The sequence below is a fragment of the Muscardinus avellanarius genome (assembly GCF_963383645.1).
Source record: "Muscardinus avellanarius genome assembly, chromosome: 11".
Taxonomy (NCBI): Eukaryota; Metazoa; Chordata; class Mammalia; order Rodentia; family Gliridae; genus Muscardinus; species Muscardinus avellanarius.
The window spans coordinates 110524444-110540821 of NC_137797.1; the positions used below are offsets into that span (position 1 = coordinate 110524444).

Consider the following 16378-nt stretch of genomic DNA (forward strand, 5'->3'; position numbering starts at 1 on the left):
CACACGCTGGCTGAGGACAGTGAGACCCACAAACACCGAGCACTGGCTGCACTCGTGAAATACGTAGGGAGTCGTTGTCCAAAGGGGGAGGCACTGCGAACTGTCTCCTTTAGACTTGGTGACTACCTTCATCAAAACCTCACATGCTTGCCGGGCGTGGTGGGCACGCTTGTAATCCCCGCGCTTGGGAGGCAGAGACAGGAGGATCGCGCAGGTTCGAAGCCAGCAGCGCGCGCTGGCTTAGGAGACCCTGTTTCCAAATAAAAATGTAAAAATAGGTCTGGGAGTGTAGCCCGGAGATAGAAGGGCTTCCAGGAACCCCAGTACCACCAAAAAAAATAATAATAATAATAATAAATAAATAAATAAAAACCTCACATGCTTTTAAAGAATGTCCTTTCTCTACAAGTTCTACTGGTTTAGAATTGGATTTATTTTCATTGGTTTCACAAAAGCTGGAATTGTTTTTTAAATCTGTCTAATAGACAAATAGTTATTGAAGATGATAAATTCAAAGTAACATAGATCAGACCTATGTTTTAATGAATTGGATGGGAAAGCTGCCATATGAAAATACTATCTACAAAAACTGAAAATCATACTTTTAAATTTTTTAATTTATCTTTAATTTTCCTTAAAATATATTTGATTTAATGATTTATATGGGTTTATTCTCTTTTAGGAAGTAAAATACTAATTTAATCTGTCATCAACTTTTTATCACAAAAACTGTATAAAACCCCACAGAGATTACTCATAAAAAAGCAAATAGGAAAGGGAGAAAATTATGCTTACAAAATTGAGAAATATTCAAGAATAAGTAAAAATGATATTTTCTACCTTCTTAGAGTAAGACTGGCAAAACCAAACATTTTAAGTAAAAGTTAGTAAGTTAACTGATATAGGTACTCCAATATGATGATTTCAGTTCTGAGACTATTTTTCATAATAGGACTCAAGAGTTAAATTCACAGTAGGCAAAACAATTTAAAAACGCTCGTATCTGAAGCAGAACTTGACTGCAAGCCACTAGTGTGACTTTCCATTCAAGTCTCAAGATGTTGTTAATCTGAGCATGAAATGGAAAACGCCCACACACACACAAACCGTGGGCTCGGTGTCTACGCTGCGATCACAGTAACAAGAGGGCTTTCTGAGCCATAGAAAGCCTCACAGTTTAGTTGGAGTAACCGAAAATGAGCAATATTCACAGTCTTTTAACTTAATGCCGAACACAAGAGGAAAGGTTTGGATGGAAAGAAAGTAAGAAACAGAAACAAAATTTAAATAAGAAAACCCGAGAGGTGCTGGAGGCGCCTTACCAGTTCTGGGTGTCAAACTCAAATCTGTGTCAGAAGAGGAGGACTGTCGACTGTAGGACTTGGAAGGTGAAAAGGAATAAGTTTGGTTTTTCAGAGGGGTGGAGGGTCCTGATGAGTGGGTATTGGGGTTGGGCTCTTCACTGAAGGGCATCCTGCCAGAAGAAGGTGGAGAACATTAAGTAAGGGCGAGGGCGCGGCCGAAGCCCGGCGGTGCCGTCCAGTGTGGAGCTGGCCGAGCGGCGGCCATGCCGCCTCGCCATCCGTCACGCTCACCCAAGTACGATCTGCACTGCAACAGTTACTGAGCCACAGAGACACAAAGAAGCATGGAATGACAGGCCCAGGGCCAACACAGGGAAAGGAGAGACAAACGCAAAGAATAAAGACATGGCAAAATGCTCCAAATAATGTGTCTACGTTACAAAAGAAAAAGATGGATACAAGTGGTGTGTGGAAATATTCACAACTGTGCTTATATTTGCACACACAGGGATCTTCCAAAGCAAAGGTATGTTTCCTTATCCTACAGCATCAAGATGCCACAGCTAAAACCCAGCAGAGGAAGGGACTTCCGCGAGGCTGCACTCAGGGACACCTGCTTACCTGCTCCCAGCAGCCCTCTTCCACAGCCTGGGCCAGCCCCGGGCCGGTCGGGCTGGCCCACAGGCGTCCAGCAAGTCGCAAAGTCTGCTCTCTCTCACTTAGAATTGCATGGCCCTTTTATTTCCAAATGATCACAAAGCCCCATCTGGAGGAGGCTCCTCAGCGGCCCTGGCCGAGGTCGGCCTGAGAGGGTCTGTGGAAGAGCCTGCAGAAGGTGGGAGTGCCCTGCGTTTCCCAGGGGCAAGGACGGGAGAAGGAGCCAGGCTGAGGCCTCCCTGTGTCCCTGACTGCCTGCCTGCCTGCCTGCCTGCCTGCCTCCCTGCCTGCCTGCCGGGCGGGCCTGCAGCCCTGGGCAGCCGCCTCACCCAACCGCTGTGCGGCTGAGCAGTCTCGTACCCGTGTAGATGAGTGTGGGAACAGACACAGAGAAGTTCTGCGTGAGCCGGGAGCCGGGAGCAGTGTGAACAGGGCTGTTGTGGGTGGAGCGGCAGCCGTGGCTCGCAGGGTGGACCAGCGGAGACCTGAGGGTTTGCGGCCCAGCGGGAGAGAGAAAAGAATGCACACAAGACATGGCAAAGTCATGGCAAAGTCTTTTCCAGGAGAGGCAGTGAAGGGAGGGACTCAGCGTTCTAGTCCCTAGCATGCAGAAAAAGAGTTGAAATTCAAAACGAACATCTAAACGGAAATATTCATGTTAGGATACAGTTACATTTTTAAAGGATCAGATTAATACATTAGGACTGTGAATCAGAAAAATGCAAGCAAGCGGATGAGCCCACTCTGAAGGCAGGGACTGCAGACTGGAGCTGAGGCCGCTTCCCAGCACTCACACCTCAAGCAGCACAAGGCGGAGAAGGCGGCGCTGCTCCAAAGACCCTCACCAACAACGGGAGGAGCTTCTCGAGCTCCTCCAGCTCCCACACGGAATACAGTGCGGACACTGCATCCTGAACTCAAATGATGGAAGAACCCACTTAATGCCGACCAAGGCCAACCACACCTGGGTGTGCAGTGTAGGCGTGAATCAGATGAACAACTGTATATTCATATTTAGGATTCAAATTTTTGAAGAGGAAATCTGGGAAAGAGAACACAGAATGTGGTAAAAAGACGTGTGACTTAGACGAGAATCCTGGGCAGCACAGGAGCAGGAGTTCACTGGGCAGTGCCTGGCTGACATTCGGGGAGCACCTGCGGGTAGAAGAGCCGGTGCTTTCTGGCCTCTCTCCCTGCTGTACTACTGACTCCCTGGGAACATCCCAGGGATGCCTGTCTGCCCAGGGTCAAAAATACCAGCTGGCAGGAGCTGACCACAGGTTTTCCTAGGGTCTTGTGGAAATATGAATCATTTCCAACAGGAAAAATGTTTCTGCTTTTGTGGCTAACAAATTAAGAATGTGCTTAGAGTAACTGCTAAAAAGTAAGCACTTTATTGGTGATCTATGTGTATACAGACTGAGGTTTTTATTTTGTTTTGTGTTTCTTTGCTAAAGTGAGAAAAGTCTGAGGATTCTGAAAAGTCTAAGAAGCAGCGGGGCATGGTGGCACATGTCTATAATCCCAGCACTTGGGAGGCTGAGACAGGAGGATCGCAAGTTCAAGGCCAGCCTGAGCAAGGTAGTGAGACTCCCAGCAACTTAGTGAGACCTGTTTCAAAACAAAAAAATTTAAAAAGGGCTGAGGGTATAGCTCAGAGGTAGAACGCCTCATGCTTCATCCCCAGTGCCAAAAAAAAAAAAAAAAACCCAAGAATCAGTGGTATGCGCAGGGGAAATTGTGCCCGAAGTTTCCTAGAAAGCACTTTGAAGTAGAGAAGTGGTAAGCCATACTCAATACACTTTTTACCACCAAGAGAGTTCAGCTAGGAAACACCAAAGGGATTTCCATTGTGCATTAAGTTAAACTAAAAGGAAAAAAACAAACTTATGAAGTGGAGCACATCATTAATGTATGTAAAATAAAAGAGCATAGTAAACAGTTCAAATTGTGACATCAAATTGAAATTCACGTACAGTGGAGCACACAGTAAAGAACGTATCCCCGGGGTTCTAAGGCTCGCAGTCTCCTTGCAGGACAGCTGCCCACGGCAGCACCGGTACTCCTGATATGAGATCCAGGCCCTCACTCACACCGACCCCATCCAGGTAAGCCTGCGATGCACTAAGCCTCAGCCACACTCCCTTCCCAGCGAATCCTATGCACTCAACGAAGTTCTATGGTAGGAAATACCAGAATAGCTACGATCAGCCAAATCTAACATACATTTTGAAGTAGCAGTCAAAGTGATTCATCACCAAAAATACAATGAAGCTGGTTAAAATAAAGCAGAATGAATCCTGGAGACTTTCTTTCTTTCTTTCTTTCTTTTCTCTTTCTTTCCTTCTTTTTTTTTCTTCTTCTTTTGGTGTGGTACTGGGGACTGAACCCAGGGGCACTCTACTTCAGAGCAACACTCCCAGCCCTACTTTTTATTCTTTATTTTTGAAGCAGAGTCTAAGTTGAAGAGGGCCTCACTAAGTAGCTGAGGCTGTCCATGAACCTCCCATATCAGCCTCCCAAGTACTGGGATTGTGGGCATGTGCCACCACACCTGGCTCATACTGAGATTTTTTTCTAAATAAAGTGACGTAGGCCATAAGAAGCCTTTCAGGAAATCCTAACACAGTAACCGGGATCCTTCACTGCATGAATACCAAAGTAAGGCCAACATCACAGCAGCGAGTCTACACGCTGCCTGCGGCTGCCGTCACACAACAGCATCAGCAAAGCTCAACTACTGACCGTCCTGTCTGGTCACTCACAGAAGAGCCAGCCCCCTGCAACGTGAAGCCTCCCTGGACCTGCGGCCTCAGTGGAGGGGGTGCCACCTTCAGGCGGGGGGGGGGGTTCTCACCATAAAGGTGCTCCCTCCCATGCAGGACGCTTGCTACCTCCGATCCTCGACGGAACCCACCAACTTGACCGGTTAAAAGCCATTTATCCAAAATGCTTAAGGCCAAAAGTGTTCCAGATTGCAGATTTTTTTTAATATTTAGATAGACTTTACTGGTTTGAGAATCACTAATCTGAAAACCCAAAATCTGAAACTTTTCGAGTGCCGACACCCAAAACCTCTTGGACTGGGGAGCAGATCAGATTCCGAATGTTTGAATTAGGGGCGCTCGCCTCGCACCCCAGTGCCATGCTGAGACTCTGCCTGCAGTGCAAACAAGGGCACGGGGGCCGGCCCAGCCGACACACACGTTTGCCCAAGCACACAGAGTGTTAAAGAAGAGTATCAGTCCAAGTGGGCATGCCTGTTTGTGCTTGGGGAGCTGAGATAGGAGGACTGCAGGTTTTCAAGAAAACCTCAGCAACTTAGCCAGGCTCTCGGCAAGTCAGTGACACCCTGTTTAGGAATAAAAAATAAAATACAGCTGGGAGCACAGTTTGGAGGCAGAATGTCCCTGAGATTAACCCCCAAGTACCACAAAAAAAAAGAGAGGTCTGACTCTAAAAGCCAATGAGGCTCAGAGAGGGGCGGGCTCTCGGGTTGCGCTGCTCTTGGTAGTCAAGGCAGAGGCTCCACAGCTGCGGAACATCTGTCCTTCTCATCAGCATCTGTGGAGCCGGCGCTCAGGAGCCCGTGCACAGACAACCTGAGCCCAGGGGCTCATGGCTAGCCTGGACTACAAGGTGCCAGCCCAACTCCAAAGAGGAAGGAAGCGAGGGTGGGGAGGGCGCCGTCAAGCTGGGCTCGGCGCAGGCCCAGTATGCCTACTGAATTAGCCCAGGTACCTGGTTTTATAAATCGCCTGGAGCTGAGACTCCTCGTCAGTCAGTCCTTGCTCCTCTCTACACCGCGTTGCCAATAAAACAAAACTGGGTCACCATACACGGGCTTTAAGTGTCCCTAAAGCATGAGCGGAACTTCACACGCTGCATAAAGAGTCAGTGTATATTCATTAGCTATATAGGATCCAAAGATCTGGAATAGTTTAATTTTATATTAACTTCTATTTCATATCAGGACAATCAGTTCCATATAGGTCAGATATTGGCAGTCATCTCTGATAAAAAGAACCACAGCAGAAGAGCATGTAGACCGACACTACCGCAGCGCTGTAGAGCAAAGGGCGCGGCAAAGGGCGCGGCAAAGGGCACGGCGGCACTCAAGCGCGCAGGGCGTGGCTGCCGTACTTACTCCTTCACGTCTTTGGACGGGGAGCTGCACGCGGGAGGGAATGGCGCCGGGCCACTCAGCTTCTCCAGCGTGCAGGCCGTGCCGATGGCTCGCACCACCAGCCCAGACTCGCCCTCCAGGTCGAAGCACTGCAGGTACCCGACCACCGCGTTGCCCCTCATCTCAAGCACTTTCAGGCCGATCTTCCTCTGCAGTTCACCTGCAGCAAATAAAGAAATGCATCCCTGGCTTCACGCCCCACAGGGCAAGAGCAAAGAGCAAGTTTAAAAACCAGACTTTCAGCCGGGCGTGGAGGCGCACTTGTCATCCCAGCATTCGGGAGGCTGAGACCGGAGGATCGCGGTTCGCGGACAGCCTCGACTACTTAGTGAGACCTCTGCAACTCAGTGAGGCCGTTTCAAAATAAAGAATAAAAACTAGGGCTGAGGGTGTAGGTAGAATGCCCCTGGGCTCCATCTCCAGTACCGCAAATAGATAAATCAATCGATAAATCAACAGGCAAGGTGGCGACAGCGGCAGGGCCAGTGGTAAGGAGGCAGAGGGGCCTGCCCCTGCCCCTGGCAGGCCGTGAGAGCAGAGCGTGTGTCACTGGGCGTTAGGGTTTCCTCACGCTGACTGGAGGCTGCAGCGGGCGGGAAGAGAAGCCGTCTCCTTCCGGAACACAGCCTCCCTCCACTGCCAGCGCACTACGAGCCTCTGACTTGCACTTCCACCTGCTACAGTGTCCTGCAGGGTGGATGGGCCGTGGCAGGGATAGCCCTTGCAATTCACAGCTTTCGTTACGAAATTCCACCTAGCACATCAAAGGAAAGCAGCAACGTAAGATTCCTGCCAATAATGAAGGCATTTCATTAAGATACCTGACATTAAAGAGATGAGCCTTTGCCTGGCCTCGTTGGATGCCCGTGGTGTGCGAATCCGATCGATCCACTGATATTCGGGGTCTTCATTGACCACGAGTTCTTCCACAAATCCATGAATGATCACGGCCCGATAGCACTTTGGAATTGATGTTGCTGTTAAAACAAATTATCTATTATGTTTCTCTTTACCAGAAAGTGTGTGTGTGTGTGTGTGTGTGTGTGTGTAACTAGAAATTGAACCCAGAGGCATTCTACCTCTGAGCTACAATTTTATTCCTTATTTGGGAACAGGATCTCAGAGCCTCACTACATGGCTGAGGCTGTCCTTGAACCTGTGATCCTCCTCCAGTCTCAGCCTCCCAAGTACTAGGACTATAAGCGTGCGCCACCACGCCCGGCTTAATTGAAATTTTTTATGATGTGTACCGAAGCACTTACCTTTTGGATACATAAAAACATCTACTGTGATGGCGCCTCAAAGTAATCATAATACAATCAAACAGTCCTCTAAGACCCACTCTATTCTTAGACACAATCGTGTTCTTTCATGATACCTATCAGCTTTTCGTAGGAGCATAGTAAATTTGTGTTTTTATTATCTGGAAAACAGATCCAGAGTCAAGCCAAGTCTGTAATCCCAGCTACTGGGTAGGCTGCGACAGGAAAAATCTCAAGTTCTAGGCTAGCCTGGGCTACTCAGTGCAGCCCTGCCTCAAAAGGAGGGGTGGGGACGGAAGTGTGACAGGGTGCTTGCCTGGCACACACGAGGCACTGCGTTTGCTCCCCAGTTCCACAAGGAAAAATAGGGAACCTAAGAAAGCAGCCACAGACCTTAAATAAAGTTTAAAAATTCAACATTAATCAAAATATCACGTGGCCCCCATAAACCTGTACACTATCATATGATACCCTATGAACTGCACAACCTGTGCATCTTTATGCATCAGTTAAAAATAAATGTGTTTTAAAATTAAGATCTAGCTAATTATTACATAAACAGAGAGCAAATAATTAATTTTAAAAACCTGAAATTAGCTGGGCAGGGTGGCACACGCTTGTCATCCCAGTGCTTGGGAGGCTGAGACAGGAGGATCCAGGTTCATGACCAGCCTCAGCTACTTAGTGAGACCCTCCACAGCTTAGTGAGACCCTGTTTCAAAATAAAGAATAAAATCGGGCTGGGGATGTAGCTCTGAGGTAATATGCCCCTGGGTTCAATCTTCACTACTGCAAAAGAAATCTTAAATTATTCAAAGCTGGCTCTCCTGTCTAGCACACACTGCAGCCCTCTCCTCCGCACCTCCGCAGCCACAGAGCCACGGAGCGGCTGCCCAGTAGTCACCGCACTCTCAACACTCAACCACGCCATGGACGACTCCCTAAGCACGGGTCACTGGATTTAAGCAAGACCCACTCAGCTCTCCCAAAGGGAGAACCTGAGAACATCTCTACCGAACTCACTCTGAAAACAGACATCTGTACAGAGAAGTCAAGCACTCGGGCCTCGAGCCACTGACGCCGGCTGGCGTGAGCCATCCTACTCTGCCCAGTGCAGCCCCATGATATTCATGGAATTCTTAGGATCTCGTACCTGTAGGGCCTGTATAATATGGGTTAGCACCACAGTCCTTTAGCTGTAATGTTCTGTTCCTGACCTTCAGTGCCTACAGTACAATACCGCTGGATTTTTCTACCAACGCTTTCTACAGCTGGGTGTGGTGGCGCACGCTTGTCATCCCAGCATTTGGGAGGCTGAGACAGGAGGATCGTGGTTCGTGGACAGCCTCAGCTACTTAACGAGGCCCTTTGCAACTCAGTGAGACCCTATTTCAAAAGAATAAAAAATAAAATTATATTTTTTATAAAGGATAAAAAATAGGGCTGGGGATGTAGAATGCCCCTGGGTTCTATCCCCAGCACCGAAAAAAAAAAAAAATTTATAAACTTGTAAAATTAGATGCCATTTGGCCTCAAATCATTTAGTCACAGAGCCACAGTAATTATTCCTGGAAAATTAACAATTTTCTCTTTGGTATCAAAACCCAAGTAATACCTTTACTGTCAGCTTTCTGAAACACTGATTTAATTCTCTATATTTAAGAATTATTAAATCCCTGCTAAATATGATGATGTATTTACTTACTGCAAAAAAATTTGACTCCACATGATGACTGTCTAAACCGATTTAAATCATTGAAGAGGTCTACTTTGACAACGACGTTGATTTCTCCACGAATACCTACAGATTAAAAGGAAAATAAAGCTTATGCCATAAGAAAATAACATACACCCATATAAGGAGGCAAGCGGGTGTCAGCTGGTCTTTAAGCAATGCTGTCGATGGTAATGTTTTTCCTCATTCTCTTTGTCTTCCATGGATTTCTTATTACACCTATGTAGAGAGAACGACTGAGCTCAGGGTTCCCAGGCGTCCCCTGATCTGAGCCAGGGCTGCTGGCGCGGAGCCCCTAGACTGCGGATGGGGCGGCCGCTGGGGAGGCCTTCACTGCGGACAGAGGCGTGCTGACCTAGACAGCCCTCACTGCAGGAAACACCAGCCCGATACGGGATGTCTGCAGCAGGCCATTCCCATTCTACAGGAAGAAAGGAGTGTGTAACTAGTAAGAGCAAATGACTCGTGTACTGTCAGCAGCCGGTAAGAGGCAGGGCCAGGATGAGACGTCAGATTTCATCAACAGTCTTCAGACTGACAACCGATGCGAGATTCTGATTGGCCACAAGAGAGGTCGGATCCATCTCAACGAATGATGAATGAAGCCAAGCAAAGACACCCCAAATAAGGGTTTGCAGAACACGCACCAACAAAAATAAGTGCCCCGGCCTTTACCTGTGACATTTACTGGGTATCGTCCCTCAACCCTCCTGCTTCATGTCAAATGCACACTATGGTGGAAGGTCTTAAAAGAAAAGTGAATTGAACCCAGGGGCATTCCACCTCCGACCTACACCCCCAGCCCTACTTTTTTATTCTTCATTTCTGAAACAGAGTCTCATTAAGTTACAGAGGGCCTCACCAAATAGCTGAGGCTGGCCTCAAACCCCCCGGAACCTCCTGTCTCAACCTCCCAAGTACTGGGATGACAAGTGTGTGCCACCATGCCTGTCTAGGACTGTGAGTTTTGATAACACACTGCTCCTTACCATGTATGGTGTCATAAATGGGAAACCATCCCGAGATGACTGTGGCGGCTTCACTGTACAGCAGAGGGTCTATATCAATGTACACCTTACCAATGGCATCGTTGGCACTGTACGTATCATGGTCAAGCACTGTGATCTGCAGGGGCTCGTCTTGCAAATCTTCATCATCCACCTAAAATCATACCTCAAGGTTACACTTCAGAGCTTTAAAATCCCAATTATCACACAGGTATACACATATCAAAAGGTATACACATATAATTTTTGTGTGGGGGGGGTCTGGGGTTGGAACCCAGGGGCATTCGACCTCTGAGCTACACCCCCTGCTCTATTTTTTATTCTTTATTTTGAAACAGGGTCTCACTAAGTTGCGGACGGCCTCACTAAGTAGCTGAGGCTGGCCACAAACTGCGATACTTTGGTTTTTTTATTGTGGTACTGGGGCATAAACCCAGTGGCACTCTATATACCAGCTATGCCCCCAGTCCTATTTTTATTTTGAAACAGAATCTTGCTAAGTTGCTGAGGCTGGCCTGGAACCTGCCAACCTCCTGTCTCCGCCTCCCAGGCACTGGGATGGCAGGTGGGTACCACTGCCTCCAGCCAGATTTATGTCTAAGTAAGCACTAAGGTAAAGAGAGTAACACTTTTTTTTCAAATATTTGTTTGTCATTTGTATTCCTTCTTTGGAAAGAAGTCTATTCCAACCAATTGCCCATTTCTTTACTGGGTTTTTTTTTTTTTTTTAGTATCAAGGGGTTTTTTTTGTGTGTGTGTGGTATTGGGATGGAACCCAGGGGCCTTCTACCTCCAGGCTATACTCCCAGACCTATTTTATATTTTATTTGGAAACAGGGTGTCACTAAGCTGCTGAGAGCCTCACTAAGTAGCTGAGGCTGGCTTCGAACCTGTTCAATCCTGTCTCTGCCTCCCAAGCACTGGGATTACAAGCGTGCACCACCACGCCCGGCTTAGTGTCAAGCTTTTTAAGCTCTCTGTATATTCTGGATATTAGACCTTTGTCAGATGGGTAGATGGTCAGGATCTTCTCCCATTCTGTGGGTACTCTCTATAGATTCCTGATGGCTTATTCTGCTGCACAGAACTTGTAAAATTTAAAGTTATCCCATTCACTAATTTACGTTTTAATTCCCTGAGCTTTGGGGGTCTGAGAAAGTTTCTCCCTTTGTTAATTGGAAAGCTGAGTGTTGGTCCTATAGCAGCTCTCACAGTCTCAAGGTTTCTGGTAATCTCTGCATCCGTGAACCAACCTGAGTTGACTTCTGTGTGGGGTGAGAGGGTAGGGCTCAGTTTCATTTTCCTACACGGGTACCAGTGTCCCCAAGACCCTTTGTTGAAAGGGCTGTTCTTTCTCCAGTGTAGTCTCTGCACCTTTATCAAATATGAACTGGACGCCTGGGTCTTCGACTGTCCCACTGGCCTATGTGTTGTTTGTACGCCAACACCATGCTGTTTTCATGATTCCCGCTTTGTACTGCAGCTTGGAGGCAGGCATCATGATGCCCTGCATGGTTCTTATTGCTGAGAACGGCTTTGGCTATTCTGAGTCTTTTGTTTTCCCATATAAGTTTTATAATTAGTCTCTCTAAGTCTGCGAAACACGACGGTGGTTTGGTAGGGACTGTGCTGAGTGCATAAGCTGCTCTCAGCAGGACGGCATCTTGGTCCTATTCACTGCTGCTGAGGCCTCCCAGCCTTCCCGTCTTCTAACATCTGTAATTACTGTCTTTGGTGACTTATAATTTCCATCGTAGAGGCCTTTCGCCTCCCTTTTCAAGGAGATTAGGAAGTGGATTTATGGCTGGTGTAAAGGAATGCTAATGATTTTCTGCAGGTTGATTTTTGTATCCTGCTACTTTGCTGAAACTATGGTTCATCTCTAGAAGTCTATTAAAAAGAAATGTTTGATAGCCAAGCATGGTGACCCACACTTGTAATCTCAGCACTTGGCAGGCTGAGACAGGAGGATCGCAGGTTCAAGGTCAGCCTCAGCTACTTAGTGAGGTCCTCTGCAACTTAGTGAGATCCCGCTTCAAAATAAAGAACAAAAAAATAGGGCTAGATTGTAGCTCAGAGGTAGAATGCCCCTGGTTCCCTTTCCAGTACTGAAAAAATAAAAATAAAAATAAAAAACAAAAGAACAGAAATCATAATAAACGCTGGCGAGGATGTGGGGAAATCAGAACCCTAATACGCTGTTGGTGAGACTGCGAACTAGTCAGCCGCGATGGAGATCAGTGTGGAGGGTTCTCAGAAGACCAGGAGTGGAGCCACCCCAGGACCCAGTGATAGCGCTCCTGGGCATCTTCCCAAAGGAAAGGGAATCAGAATATAACGACACTTGTAAAGACACCAATTCCAATCTCAGAGACACGCAGGGGGAGGGAGAGGGGAAGGACCCCGTGGAGAGGGCACCAAAATGTGTGCATGCATGCAATTATCTGACACTCTGTACCCCAATATAAAGTAAACTTACAACGCATCAAATTCTTAAAAACGAGAGACACACGCACATAAAACACACACACACCAAAGTGTACTAGAGCTGCAGCTCAGTGGGTAGAGCACTTGCCTAAGGGAGTGAGGGCTTAGGTTAAACTCCCAGAACCACAAACAAAGCCAACCAAAACTGACACTAAAAAGCCTGGAGGGCCTGCTGAGCCGGCTGTGTGCAGCTGAGTGCTCCCTTCTGGACTCCCCTCGGCCGGCTCCTCTGCCAGCCTGGACCACGGGCCTGACCCCAAACTCCAGCGCTGACCTGCAGCCCAAGTGACCCTCAGTCTCAGAGACACGGGTGTGTGTGTGTGTGTGTGTGTGTCCCTGCGTCCACATGGACAGCGGGAGGCTCTATACTGCCCTTACATTACCTGGCTCCAGTCCTTTTGCATGACATAAAAACAAACATCTACTTTGTTTAAGATATTTGAATACTCCAGACATACATAAATGAATGAAGTTTATTACTGTAAAACAATGTTAAATGAATTTTAGAACTATAAACACAAAGTTTAAACACCTTTTAGACAGCATATATGGTATTAACTAGGAATACTAGTCAAGATAGTACAGTAATTTCCTAAATTTTAAGGGAAATGAAACAACAAAATACACTGAACTTCATAAAAATTTTAAAAACTTTTGTACATCAAAGGATAGACTCAAGGGAATGAAAAGACGACCCACTGAGTGGGAGAAGGAATCTTCAAGCTGCATATTTCATAAGGAGTTAGGATTCAAAATATATACAGAACTTTGACGAATCAAAAACAAAAGGCTAAAGCTGGGCGTGGTGCTGCCTACTTGCAATCCCAGTACTTGGGAGGCTGACACAGGAGGATCACAGGTTCGCAGCCAGCCTCAGCCGTTAGGGTGAAATATGTTGCGGTGTGTGAGGGGAGAAATAATTCCCCCAACACAACCACACAAACAGAAAAACCACGGGTTCGTGTCCTGAGCTAAGGATAAGTATACATAGCTCGGACACTTGCTGAAGATTTAAAGAAGTTTATTAAAAAGATAGAAATACAGAAGACAGTTAAAGCCCCAGGCCATTCAGAAATGGCATGGGGGGGCGACTCGAGTGAATTCACCAAAAGACCCCTCATGCTGAGTGTTCTTACCCCATAGCCCAGCCGGATCCGCCCCCTGAGGCAGGTGGGGGGGCAGCTCTGTCCCAGCACAGACCCCACACATTTTGTTACACTCCCAAGATGTGTTAAGTTGCTTCTGCTTCTTGGGATCTGGGATTTCCTCCCATCCTTGAGACAGTTTGTCTCTCTTTAGAAATGTAAAGAAGTCCTTTTCCCTGGCTCCTGGCTTTCTTTACTTTTCTTCAGAAATGTAAAACGGCCCTTTTTCCTTACACTCCTGGCTTTCTTTGCTACCAAAGATATATTTTTAAAATTGGAAATCTTTCCCAATACTGGTACATTAATACATTTTGAAACCTCTTCCCAATACTGGTACATCTGCTGCTCAGTGAGGCCCTCTGCAACTTAGTGAGACCCTGTTTCAAAAATAAAAAATAAAAAATAATAGGCCTGGGAGTGTATCCTAGAGATAGAATGCCCCTGGGTTCCATCCCCAGACACACACACACACACACACACACACACACACACACACACTAATTAAAAAGTAAGTAGCCAGGCATGGTGCTGTACACCTGCAGTCCCAGCTGCTCCGAAGGCTGAGGTAGGAAGATCACTTGAACCCAGGAGGTTTGGAAACAGCTGAGCAACACAGCAAGAACCCATCTCAAATATAAAATTAAATTAAACAAAATGGTCCAGACGCAATGGCACATGGCTGTAATCCCAGCTGCTCAGGAGGCTGAGGCAAGGAGGACCACAAGTTTGAGGCCAGCCAGGGCTACTTGGTGAGACCCTATTTCCAAATAAACAAGAAAAATGGGGGGGGGGGTGCGGGAGTAGAGTGCCTGCCTAGCACGTGCGAGACCTTGGGATCGGTTCCATTACTACACACACACACACAGTGTGGTCTGCACATACGGTGAAATTCTGTTCTCTGCCACAGCATGAATGAACCTGAGAAGCATGCTACAAGAAGCGGCACACAGACACATATTCCACAACTGTACTCATACAAAGGGTCCTGCATAATAAGCAAACTCTAAAAGCAGGAAAGGCACCAGATTACTGGGGAAAGAGGACAGAAATGCTTCTTAGTGAGCGCGGGATTCTGGAAATCATGGTGATGGTTGCACTGTGCTGTGAGCATACTTAATATTACTGAATTATACACTAAAAATGGTTACGATGACCCGGGTGTGGTGGCAACAACTGCAATCCCGGTACCTGGGAGGCTGGGACAGGAGGATCGCAGGTTGCAGCCCAGTCAACAACCTAGCGAGACCCTGTTTCAAAATTGAAAATTAGCCGGGCGTGGTGGCGCACGTTTGTAATCCCCACACTAGGGAGGCTGAAACAGGAGGATTGCATAGGTTCGAAGCCAGCCTCAGCTACTGAGTGAGGCTCTCAGCAACTTAGTGAGACCCTGCTTCCAAATAAAATATAAAATAGGTCTGGGAGTATAGCCCAGAGGTAGAAAGCCTTTGGGTTCTACCCCCAGCACCACCAAAAAAAAAAAAAAAACCCACAAAAAAATTTGAAAATTGGTGCGGGGTTGGGGAGGCCCTGGCCTAGGGGCGCCTTACCACCGGGCTACCCACACCGGCTGGCCTTGTAGCTCTCCTGCTCAGCCCCTTGTGCACCGCACTGCAGGCGCCAAGTGCCCACCCCTGCCCTGTTCTCAAGTGAGTCTTAGTATTTCCGAATATAAAACACAAAGAGAACTACAACAGCCATAATGATAGCATGGTGCACTCGAGTGCTCCTCATCTTCATCTACTGATATGTTATTTCCTGAACTATTACTCAGTGCATCAAAACCTCCACGTTCCTACTTAAGCAGAAAGGAAACCACCTCAGTGGTAAAGCTTTCACACTGTACAAAACTTACACCTTAAATAAAAGATCCTCATATTTAAAAACTCAGAGCTGAGCATGGTGGTGCACACCTGTAATCCAGTACTTGGGAGGCTGGGACAGGAGTCACAGGTTCGAAGACAGCCTTGGCAACAGGCAGATTCTCAGCAACCTAGCGAGAGCTTGCTGCAAAACCATAACAAAAAAAAAGCAAAACCAAACCAATTAAAAACTTACCTCAAATTTAAACCATTCTGAGTTCCACTGAGGGTTGAGTGACTTGAGGTACACATCTGTTTTAAAGGTGGTATTGCCAAATTTCACCTAAAAGCAAATCAGAAACCATCAAATTTCAATACCAAAAATATGAATGAAAGTAAATATTATTGCCAGAAAAAGGCAACTCTCCCCAAGACAAAAGGGAGGAGGGTGTGGCCGGCCCAGGTGGCTGCGGAGCCCCCCAGGTACAGAGACTGCTCTGCGGCCAGCTCCACGGGAGACTAGAACGTACCCCGTTTTTACCAGCACAGGGAAGGAATCCGGGGCCACGTGAGCTTTTGGCTGGGCACTGGGCGGCAGAGTTTGTGGCTCTGTGCAGGAGGCCGGGGCTTCATCCCTAGGGCTCGCTCCCCCAAGGAGGAGCCAAGGCCTCAGGAGAAGGGGCGCAGAGTGGGGCCATCTGCACTTCTACTTACCCACGGCTGCTAGTTTTAATCCCGTATGTGGTTACACACTCTTATCAGCAACAAACTAATACGCTGTATGTCCCTATCTTTA

At 47.2% G+C, this 16378-nt stretch overlaps 1 protein-coding gene across 1 annotated transcript in view; it reads right to left on the reverse strand.

Moving 5' to 3' along the window:
• Nucleotides 1-16378, reverse strand: part of C2CD5 (C2 calcium dependent domain containing 5) — a gene marked incomplete at both ends in the record, with an annotated part of 93725 nt that overhangs the window by 70876 nt on the left and 6471 nt on the right. Inside the window, 6 exon segments of the mRNA XM_080706220.1 lie at nt 1323-1474; nt 6109-6307; nt 6969-7124; nt 9115-9210; nt 10134-10305; nt 15839-15925. Coding sequence (XP_080562346.1) covers nt 1323-1474; nt 6109-6307; nt 6969-7124; nt 9115-9210; nt 10134-10305; nt 15839-15925 — 862 coding nt within the window.